At 43.5% G+C, this 12,285-nt stretch overlaps 1 protein-coding gene across 1 annotated transcript in view; it reads right to left on the bottom strand.

The window, feature by feature from the left end:
- Nucleotides 1-12,285, bottom strand: part of LOC128454056 (receptor-type tyrosine-protein phosphatase F-like) — a 156,225-nt gene that overhangs the window by 80,080 nt on the left and 63,860 nt on the right. The window contains 2 exon segments of the mRNA XM_053437215.1: nt 9,057-9,198; nt 10,181-10,326. Of these exon segments, the coding sequence (XP_053293190.1) occupies nt 9,057-9,198; nt 10,181-10,326 (288 nt within the window).

Below are 12,285 nucleotides of genomic sequence, written 5' to 3'. Positions count from 1 at the left end.
GCTGCCTGCAGGGTTAAGAGCACTCATACAAAGACAGCATATGACTTTTAACCCCTTAAAATATTAGTGTGATTAAGGAGTCAGTTTGAATGCATGCATGGTGAAAAACACATCAGACATGCTCTCACAAACAAATCTTGAGAAAAAAATCTGTAATTGAATAATGAAAGCCTGTTGCAGTTGCCTGTGGCAGATGCTTAATAGCAAATGTCAATTCACGGACACTCTATTCTGCTCCTGACAATGTGCAGATATTAACAGATGTGCGTGTCTTGTCACATCTCCGATATATCTCCTCAAATGCAGAGACAACGTCCAGACGAGCGGTTCAATATGTCCTGGCAATCGACAGTGGCCATAACTTCAAGTCTGAACACTGACAGAAGACATCTCTGCTCCGAGTAGATGTATGACAGCAGCCAGAGAAGACACTGGGTGACAGTGCTCGTTATGTAGAGTGGATATATCAACAGGAACCCCTATGCAATACTGTGCAATACGGTACAATAGCTTTGCAAGAGGTATTACCACTACACAGCTCATAATTGTTATGGCCACTGATTGCAGAGTTATACTGGTTATGTACATTTGACATATTATGAGCATATTCTTGCTTTTCTGCACTGTTATTGTCAAACAAAGGGGCTGTTACACTTCTTCCTAACATAGATCAGACGAGTGGACTCTCGACGATAGAGCACAAATATTTGTCCAGATAAACTACGAGCGCTGAAGCGTGATGATTGGATGAGATGTTTTATGAACTGCTCAAGATGTCTTCCTCTGAAAAAAGAGTTTGTTTGAATAAATTCTCCAGCTTGTGAATTGTTATTATTTAGATTGGCTCTAATATAGAGTGACATTGATAGATTGTGAGAAAAAAAGAGTTATCTTACAAGCTAACAAGCCACTTGTCAGGTTGAAATTCACAGATTTAAATCTTTGACACCAGGGCGCCATTTGCTTTGTGGGTTTAGTGACGTAAGGAGAAGGTTCAAACTCTCTCTAACACTGAAACATTCTGGTTATTGCTAACTAGCTTGTCCACATCGCATCATGTGAGGACTCATGTTAGTCTACTTGTGTACACAAGAGACAACCAGTATACCTATAACTTAGTCTGGAGCGAGTCCACCAAGGGGACCGGTTCTGATACTTTACAGGAGCTGATATCTGTATCATGAATGGATCAGGTTACAAAAAGGATTTCATCTGTGCTCATTTTGCATTTTTCTCACTTCAGCTTTCTGTAGCCAGTGTGTTCTTGAGAGACAACTGTTACAGCACTCTTTGAAAATCATAGGCCCACTTAAATTGGGATTAATATGTCCCAGCGTGAGGTTTACCTTGACATATCAGGAAGTTCAGTGAGTGGCACAAAGTGTGGGATAAATTAGAGAACTGTAAAATCACAGTTTGGTTATTTCGACAGTCTGCAGATGTGTTTTGAGGTTTTGAAACAAATTACATGCAATCGAAAATTTCCAACGATTTAAAAAATGCTGGGAAACCATAACAAGCTGCGCAGCTCACATGACTTTTCTTAGAACAGCTGCAATTCAATGCTTGTGCTAAGACAAACAAAGACTGTGCACTCTTTGCACTAATTTCCACACTATTTTTCTGGGTCCTGCTATTCTAGGAACGGCTTTTCTTTTGCTGTTTTTTATTCATTGACCTCTCTCTCCCTCTCCCTCTCTCCCCTGAGGCTACAGACATGATCAGCACTGACAAAGCAGACATACCAGACATCGCCGTCTTTACAGATACACCTTTGCAAAAAGCACGGAGCAATTGATGGACAAGTACAGATGATAAAATGCTGCCTCAAAGGAAGAACGACTTCATCCAGATGTCTTACATACAACTCGCAAAAAAAAACACAGCCTGGTATCAAGTTGTGCAGGAGAGATCGAGCAGCCAGGATCAGTGTGGCTGGCTATTGATCAGTTGAACGTTTATCATCAATCATAGCACATCCATCGCACCTTTCAACTGAAGATAATAACCTTGAGGGGTCTATTAAACAATTGAGTTTAGTTGTTTTTTTTATGATAATTTATCGATCACACAGAGAAGGAGTACAGCTGAAGGTCTTAGAGCTTCAATGTCTTGCTCAAGGACACTTCGTCAGGGTGGCTGCTGTTGATTAAAGCCACACAAAACATGTTACATCAACGCCAATTGTGAAAATGTTCTTATAAGGAAGCAGAGACTATAGTATTGCCAGAAACTGGTATAATTGGTTCCTGGGAAACCCTTAATATCTTGACAAACCGGTTATCGATATGACTGATCTGAAGGACATGATTGGCGGACCCGGGACAATGTCTACTATATTATATATCCTATAATATTTCAGAGACAACCAGACCTGAACCAAACTAAAACACTGTTTGTCCTCCCTACAATGCCTGTCCTTGGAAGCGGTGATGTAAGGATGCAGATTGGGTGGCCAGCACAGTGATTTCACCTCACCATATTGTGCGAGTCCTTGAGAGAAGCACGCAAAAGACAGATGCAGTTTGTATCTGTCAGCCTGGATATGATCTACGACGCTGGGCCTCCAGCCAGCAGATGGTGGGAGAAATTAAATCTGTGACACCGACCGTCACAATGGAGCTTGGAAATACAGTGTTTGGGAGGTGGCGGCAGTCCACCTGCAGATTGGTGTGGGAGCGTGTGTGCAGAGAAACACGTCCCTGAGTGCTTCTGTGTGCGTGCAACTTTGTTCCTCTGTTTCCCCTTCCCTGCCTGTTTGGAGAAATAACAGCCCTGCCTAAAATGGAAGCCAAACCTGTTCCAACAAACCTTCACACCCTGCACTACTGTCATCAACAACCCACAGTGTTTAATGTTAAACATGAACCGAACACTCACCTTTTTTTTTTTAACAGAGTGAGGGAGCTGCTATTAAAACGGCAGCTCACGCATTACTGAAACCCACGAGCATTCACAGAGAGACTCAGAGAGAGCGGGAAAAAAAGTAATGTGGGGGAATAGCCGTTACACAACAGACTATATTTTGGTCCTTGTAGATGATTTGAATAGCGCAAAGAAAAGGAGGAGATTAAGTTGTCGGAGGAGCATGGCGTAGTATTAAATCATTCCGATATACAGTAGCTTGTGTGTATTTATCTTTCCTGGCGAGAGGAGCAATGAGATTTCGATGCTGTTTATCCAGTCGGGTTTGTTGTCCGCACTCGCCTGGCTCCTGAGATATTTATTACTGGCATTGTGTCGCAGTCATTTTCTGCCTATGCACCCGGGACCATAATGCATGCCAGGCAAATGAAGGTCTTCTCAAACCTGTGAGGCAGTAATTTGTTTACTGCCACCAAACACAGGTCCACTACAGCAAACACAGGCAAGACATTAAAGCTAAACTAAATTCAATTAAGATTTCCTTTTGAAAACAAACAAGTTGTCAACACTGGTGTTTAGTTATGCTGTTCATTCCCTTCTTAGAATTAAAGAGGTGTATAATGGACTCATATGAGCGCTCTCTATTAACAAGGGGCAATTATTTGATGGTTGACATATTTTCAACGAGCAAAGGGCTGTTTTTTTTCAAAAGGAGGATCTTTGAATTCTTGCATATTTCTTGTTTGACCTTTAAAAGCATTAAAAAAAAAAAAACGTTCCCCTCGACATAACAAGTTCAGGAAAGGAGTTGCCAGGGAAATTCAGCAAAAGGTGTGCAGCTGGTCTGGAGGAGAAGCTTTCTCATTCACATTCAGACAGTGCAGGATTCCAGTAATGAGGGGGGCTTTTGATCTGGTACCATTAGATAACATTCCTCCTTTCCGGAGACAGGTCCGCTGTCTCCCAGAGGACAAGCCCATGTTCTCCAGCGCAGCACAGAAGTCATGGAGTATATACCTAGTTTCTGCTCGTGTTTGAGGAATTTCCTCGAGTCACAGCGAGTTTCGCAGCAATCAGTTTGACAATTTTATTCTTGTTTGAGCTTTTCTATGTTGTTTTGGAGAGGCTTTGCCAGAGAAACTTCCCAAGAGAGCGAGTCAGCAGGTGAGGGTCAGGACGCTCACTTTCCAGGGGTTTGACGGGATATTGGATTATTGAAATGACTCCAATCGCTTTGGCTGGAGTAAAGATTTATGGCTTTCAAACACTGTGAAAATACAGAAGTAATGCAGACCAAACAGTAATGTGAGCCATTTCGTTCTCATGCCATAAAGGGGGAAATAAAAATCAACATTTGTGTCCGAGCAGCGTTGATATGTGACCTCCAATTAAACGCTTGTGTCGAATCCCCTCACTCGGAAGGATTGTTTTGTTTCACTTGGAAAATGTGACTTATTATTTTTAAGATACCAGTGACATTCTGTGGAGACGTTTCCCAGGACTTGTCAATGCTGTAATTCCCTGGTTGCTGATAGAGGCCAATTAAAACCTTGTTCTTTTATGGATTTCTCTTCGAGCGGTTTCACTAGAATCTGACTGTGGTTTTGTGAAAAAGAAAAAGTGTCGGCGTCCATATGTGAAAACAATCCCTCAGTACATTGCACCACAGAGCCCTCATCAGTTTCATCATCACCATTAGTGTTGTGTGATGGTTCTGACACCACCTCAGTCATTTCTGGATCTGAGTCATTGCATTTCGCATTTTTTACATGCTCCTCAAAATGTTAACCGCGGTGAAAATATGAACCATTGCCTCGACATGGAGAGGCCGGCAGCACCCTGCTTTTAAGACTGATGTCGTGAGCAGAGATGTCTTTTTCTGGCCGGCAGTAGCTTATTTCATACATCACAGAGACAAGCGCCTTTTACCTGGACATTTACTGAGGCAGCTCAATTCAAGAGGGGCGCTCAAGGTCAGAACATCGGCATCGTTACCCGAGTAATGAGTCATTGTTCCCTCTGGTCATCTCTCTATAATACTCTACGACGTCATAGCACCACCGCCACCACACTGTCCACTGTGTTTACCAAAGATAGGAGACACAGGGAATAGATGCAGGGGTAGATACACACTGGGAAAAAAAATGTTATAGAACAGAGGAGGCAGAAATAGATTTAAAAGAGAGGGGGAGAGAAACAGACATGAGAGACTGATGGGAACAATATTTCTCCATCACACCTCCTCTCTGGTCTCAGAGGCGTCTGCATCATTATTTAACCATACAGGTCAGACCTGCACACAGCTGACTGACTCTCTCTCTCCTACACACACACACACACACAAACACACACACACGCACGCACACGCACACACACACACACACACACACATGTTTGATGGTTTGATGAGTGGGTTTTGCACGTAGAACATTTTTCGAAACAAAACGATGATTATAGACCAGAATCCTAAGATGTTGACTTGGGAACGTGTGACAACTTTAAAAGAACACAAGTCACAACTCGGTTCCACCACACACACACAATAATGAGGAATTGCTGAGCTGACTTTGGGCCTGTATGCAAGTCTAGGTGGCGTGACCTCGCGGGCGGGGAGGGGGGGGGGGGGGGGGGCATGAGAACAACGACTAACAAAGAGCGGGGCTGTTACGGCGTGACAGAATTACAGAGTGACTCGAGACTCATGACTGAAAAGGTGCTAAAGCTTTCAGCTGGTATGAAAATATGCCTGAGCAGCTTCTCGCAGGTGAGCGACGGGCCAGACTACACAGCCTCGAATCATCTGCTCAGGTTAGGTAAACAGGAGAGGCACCATCCATCACCCGGAGACATCTCCTGCGGGGGCTACAGTCAGGAGCAGGCTCAGTATAACAAGTATTTTCACTTTTATCCATACACGTATACAGCAAGTGAAATAAAGTAAATAGATGGTGTGAAACATTATAACTGATTATTTTAGGTGGACTTCTTGGCCCCGGTGTTACATACGCAGCAAACACAAAATGATCATAGATGCATTGAATTAACCAAAAAATTACAAGCAAATGATCGAGACACTCAAATACGTTTCTGAAATGAGCCTTCCTCTGAGACGGCAGTGAAACCCTGTGTAACGCTGCACCAGTGTGTCATAATCCATGTTTTTGCATGATTGGCATTACAAAATAAAGAGCCACTATATGAAATAATCATAATTAATGTGCAATCTGCCTTTGCTCGGCTAAAACCTATAATCCAGATCGACTTAGTGGTATAATGACTTTGCCATTCTTATTGTCTCTCTTGATCGTGGTGGGGGGGGCTCACTGACAAATTTTTTCTGCAGATGCAGAAAAAAATCATGTGCACTTTAAGTCGCTGGGGGGGGGGGTTCATTTTTTGAATGAAAAGGGACATTTTTCAGTCTTTATTTATTCAGGGGAGGTTGACAGAGAAGTTGCATATTTTCAGCAATCCTCAGCTCCTTTTATTTTCCTTCTTCTTCTTCTTTCCCCTCACACGAGAACACCTGGAGAGCTCCCTGCGGTTTCTTCTTCCCTTTCCCCAGAGTCTATCACTCTGTCCAGGATCCGAGGCAGACACATTCTGACGTGACTTTTCAAACCTCCAGGCTATCACGAGCCCATTAAGGAGGCGGATCATTAGTCTCAGGCGGTTTGCTGCTGCCCCACCGTTTTCTTGTGTAGCTCTGCTGATATGAAACTTGATGTATCGCTGCGTTACAAACAATAGTCTAAAAATAGAGCCCAAATGACGCCAATGCTCAGTGAGGCAGTGCGAGTCTGCATGATTGTGTGAGTGAATATATAACATGCATGGATGTGAGTGTGTGTGTGCGTGCACGTGTGAACACACTCCAATATGTCCAGCACATCCTCGGGGTTGTGGGTGAGCCGATTCAAGGAGTTGTTTTGATTAAATATGATGTGAGGTTCTTTTCCGGCCTCTGTTGCTGCATTAAATACACAAGTCTTCCTCGAACTGAAAAGTAATGACACATTTTTTACATATTCTATTTGTAATTTAAAGTAGGCTATGCTAATGACCACTGACAGCATGACTGTCAAATAGTGTGTATCTGTTGCTAGCTGATGAATACAATTACAACAATTACATATAATTACACAGACAGTTACAATCTGTGTGCGGATATTTCTGCAGAAAAGATTCAAAAATAGAATCACAGCAACAGACCTTTAAGATTATTATTATCAGTTTTGACAGGTTGTTTACTTGCGATGCACATAACAAGTTGACACTGTCCTCTTAGCCTCCTGGTGTGGATCTAACTTTGCCTTGACAAAGCTTCAACACAGACGACAACTCCACCAGCCACTCGTTTGCTTTGGCTGTCTGCCATGTCACCCGGTGCAGGTAGCGTGGAGGGGACTTGCCTGAGCTCGTAGGCTGAGCGCAGCTGTCCACAGTTTTTTTTTTTCATGAACCTACATATTATGGTTTGGAGAGATGAAAACAACGAGACTAAAAAAAGTGTCTCAGCTCTGTGTAGAGGAGCCCAGTCAGGTGATGATTATCACAGACGGTACTTATTAAAGCAGCTTTAAATATATGTATGACATGAAAAAAACTAATGGGGAATGTTTTTCTTTTTGTTGAGAGATTAAAGACTGTGTAATAACTGGAGGGTGGCACATGGTGGTTAGCACAGCAAGAAGGGTCTTGGTTTGAATCCCGGTTCGACTGGGGCTGGATTCTAAAATAACCATAAGAGTGAATCTCAGTATATATGTGTCTTTATGTTGTACCCTGCCTCTCGCCAATGTCAGCTGGGTTGGCTCCGTCACTCCCCTGCCACCCTCAAAAGAATAAGCGCTATCGATAATAGATGGATGGATAATACTTGTACTTGAACATGAGGCCCAGGCCAAAAAACTGAGAGCTTTAGGGTGTAGCCATGGTTAAAAGTATAAATACACAGTGAACGTGGAGCATAGTGGCAAAGCCCTACAAATAGAAAACTCCATCATATGGCATGTGTCGGTATGTTACTTGACTCTGAGATTAGCAGCTCCAACAGTTGCTCCCTGTTGAGTAAGACACTTGTGTGTCTTTCTCTTGCACTTGCAGAGGGAATGTGTACTTTTCTCCTACTTTGCCCCCCAACACTACCACTGTGATTAATCTCATCTCTTTCTTGTGCACGACATGTCATGTTAGTGCTGTTTGCTTATGAAGACAGCTTTACTCATGATACAGTGCAAAGGAAGGGAAGAGATAGAAAGAAAAAAAACTTTTCTTTGTGCAAGAGAAAAGTCCCTTCGGGAAGATTACGCAAGCCCGGCCAGTGATATCATCAAATCAGCGTGGACGGAAAGAAAAAGAGAAGGGGGGGTGTTATGAGGACAGAATTCAAACTGGGGACAGAAAGGCTGTATCTGAATGAGGGGTGGATCTGCTTTAATACCAGTGTAATGGCTATGGACAGCTGTAATCCTCCCCCTGGCTCGCTCTGGAGATTCTTTTTCCTGAAAGTTTCTAATGGAATCAACTCCTCTGGTGACTGGCGCCCACATGACAAAATTACAATCAATTAAATGGGAAATTCCTGTCCACGGCTCAGTGATATGGAAGGCTGAGCAGGGAGAGGTGCAGAACCCCTGTCCACATGAATCACATACATTAACTTGTTATGGGTGGGATGAGGATGAAGGTCTACAGATGTCAAAGCAGCCTGCAGGCATGTGGGGGGGGGGGGAGTCCTAGGGTGGAAAACACTATAAGAATTGTTTATATGGCGAAGAAGAGCATTTTTCTTTAAGTTCTCAGTGACACAGACTCACATATGTTACTGTAAGGATTTAGATGAATCAATTTATTCACCCAAAATGCTTTGTATAGTTAATGTAGATTCAGTGTCATACATGTGCTTATATAAAATATAGTTTTAAAACCGATTCCATGCGTTTTTCTCACCTTGTAGAGTTAACATTAAGAAATATATGCTCCTCTAAGACACCTCCAATACAAGGAATCCTCAGAGTTGGCAAATGTTTATGTGTGCATCATTAACGCCAGCATCAGCTTTTGAATATAGTGGAATGAGAACTTTGCAGCAGCAGCAGCAGCGAGAGAGAGAGAGAGGAAGAAGTTAAAGAAAAGAGTGAGACTGAAAGCAAGATGGAGGAAGAAGAAGAAAAAAAGGCTTATCTTACCTTCAAGCACTGTGAGCTTAGCACTGGTGTTGATCTCGCCAGCGCTGTTGGAGGATGTGCACTCGTAAATGGCTTCATCTCGGTGTGTGCGCAGCGGCTGGATCCGGAGCACGGAGCCCGAACCGTCATCAAACTCAATCACCTGGGAGAACCAGGGGAGAGCAAACGGGCAGGAATGTTATTTCTTGTCCAAGTATATCGCTTTATTGCAAAATGTAGATAACATTCATTTCTACCCTCATGTGACCGTATTGCTGATATTATTGTTTCTGATATGAGAGCATTTTTGTAACGTTTGCATATGTTTCGGCTTGACCAGTTTCTTAAAGGCCTGTTTTCATTTCCTGCAGCAGTATTAGATTTTTCAGGCAGAGAGTGGAGTCTGTCTTTTCCCTACAAAAAAATTGCCAAATGAAATTATTTGTTTCCCAAAAACGTTCATTTTGAACACAAGAGGGAATCAGTCGTGATATGTAGAGTGAACGATGATATGAAATCTAATACAAAAATATCGATGCAGAGCAGAACCACAAGTTAGATCATATCCAGGAAAACCAACCAGGAGCTTAAACCAATAGTCCTCCCAGCTGCCATGGCTACATTACATTACAGAGGAAACACTGGTCAGAAGCAGTGTGAGATCCCACCTAAGGCTCTTCCTTCTCCTCCTAGGAGTTCAAAAGGGGGAGGGAAAATACATCAGGTAATACATCAAGGGGGCGCAAGGCCAGAGAGGGTAGAGCCGAGCAACAGAAGGGGAAGGGTGAGGGTGTGAAAAGATTGAAAGAGATGAAGCGGACTTTATAAATCAAGATGGGAGGAGATGGTGGGGAAGGGAAGCCTGTCTATTCTTGCTTAGAGAAGAGAAGAGACGGCGTGATGCTCAATAACCGGGCAATTGAGTGTGTGTGCTGAGGGAGAGGAGGCTTTGTGTGCACGCTGGGAGCGCATGTGCATGTGTGGATGAACATGTGGACTAGTTATTAACGTGAGAGGGTTACAGAGGCTGTCTGACGCCCCAGTCTGTACAATGTTTTGTCACGTGAGCTGTGTTTGTGCGTGCCCCGTGTTTACTTGAGCACCGGGAGTGTTCAGAGATCTGAGAATCACGCATGAGTGCTCACCTCAAAGCGCTGGGAGCTGACTTTCTTGCCTTTCTTCATCCAGGTGATTCTGGGTTTGGGGTCCCCAGTGGCCTGGCACACAAACGATGCAACTCCGCCCGAGATACCCGTCTGGTCCTCTGGGGATTTCACGAAACTCGGCATGCCTGAGGAGGATGGAGAAAAGGGGGGCAGAGGGAATTGGAGAGGGAGGGAAAGAATTCAATGAGAGGGAGAGAAGGAAGGACAAAGGAGAGCAGAAGGGAGGGGGAGAGGTGAAGGTGATGTTAGTCACGTCATTATATAAAACTTGGTTATATATTATATTTCTCCTCACAAATGAGGCAACCTACGCAACCTACACATACGGTCCCCTTGTGTTCCTGCCTGTCACTGTAACACAATGAATCTCTTACTCTTGCTTCAGCATCAATTAAAACACGACAAATAATCAGACAATACTCTTCCCTCAAAATGTATAAACTGCTTGTGAATTCAACATTTTCAAAGTTAACCATGTTATTTGACAGGATGTCGTTGGATCCAATTAAGGCATCTATTGTGATTTGGTTCTGAAATGTCTATTGGTTTACTCTAGATACTGTTTGTTTATAAAAAAACACTATAGATTACCTAGGTGAACCTCTAACCGTGGTTCCTGTGTTTGCCTTTAGGGTGATTCTACCCGGCACCACACCCAACGTCATTGTTCACGGGACAATGGCGTGCGTGTTTCAGTGACAGCCCCCGTCTTAGTTGACATGGGGCTACAATAAGCACACCTATGCGCCAAGCTGTGGTTTCAATGCTTTATGCTGTATTTACACCCTCAGATGTGCATTATACAAGCCAGGCTTCAAAAACATAACTCGGTGTCCTTATTACCAGCTCTGTCAGCTTGTGTTTCATCTCCAGAGTCATTAAAGAGGGAGGTGGGGAACACCTAACCCGCAGTTATGACGAACAGACCGCCCCGTAGAGACACACACAAACGGGTGAATCATTATGCTGTGTACACAGAGGAGACGCCAGCCTTCCCTCGCTGAGCACACGCTGGGGAAAAACCAGCAATGGCTGCCACCATTCTTTTCTTTTTTATGTCTTCTACTATAACATCGGGTAGAGGTGGGGTGTCGGGTCAATATCTAGTTGGGATAACACTGTACTAGGTTGTGGTATAGATGGGACTGTTAGTGAGGACATTCTCCAGGTCTTATATTATCACCCCTCTGCCCTTGGTTGGCTGTAGAGAGAGTGGTGGTACTTGCTGCCTTTTCTTAAGGACATCTCTGAAGAGGAGCTTTCAGTGTACAACAAAAGGGGGGGGGGGGGGTGCAGGCAGTGAGGAGTGTGCACATACATAACCCTTTTTTTATGTGAAATGCTTATACACACATGAATGCAACTAGATGCACGGACAGATGTACTAACAGAGATATGAAACGGGTTGTTACCTCATGTTCCCTCTCTAGAATAACAGCTAGCCCAAAATTAGATTATATTAATTTCGTAATATAACGACCTTATTGTCAAAATAGGAGATTATTTCCCCTATAAATGGTCTTAAAGCTCTGTGGTACATTCAGACATACACAGGCTTGCCAAGCACAACATTTTTGGCAGTTGTCTTACATCTAAAGCCACATTAATTGCCGACACCTGTATCTGGACAGATCTGTTGTCACATGTGATTAAAGATAATACACGTAACAGCAGGGATGCACTGAGATACACCACCTCTCCCCAGCTTTAAGAAGAAAGTAAAATGAAAGCATCTATCTGGCATTATTCATTCTGTTAATAATCTGTCTTATGTGTCAAAGCCACTGTCAAATAAGTGTCACATTTGAGAAACAGATTAAAGCTAATGTGGTCTTTTTAAAAGCAATCACGATAAGCTAACCAGGACAAACAAAAACACTATCAAATCCACGTCATCGTACAGGACGGTGATAAGGTGTAGTGTGTTGCAGTGCGGTTGCACGAGCCTGGCGATGCACAGTAATCCAACACGTTCATCCACCCATCGGTGACCTGTGACCCCGCATAGTTCCTAATCCCACCTGACATTTGAATGATATTTTTCCCCTGCTTCTCCCGGGGACCAGATTTAGACGGCGAAAGCA

Source organism: Pleuronectes platessa, chromosome 13, assembly GCF_947347685.1.
Source record: "Pleuronectes platessa chromosome 13, fPlePla1.1, whole genome shotgun sequence".
NCBI classification, from domain to species: domain Eukaryota; kingdom Metazoa; phylum Chordata; class Actinopteri; order Pleuronectiformes; family Pleuronectidae; genus Pleuronectes; species Pleuronectes platessa.
Note: the sequence above shows the minus strand (reverse complement) of the source record. Positions and strands in the feature narration are given on the sequence as shown.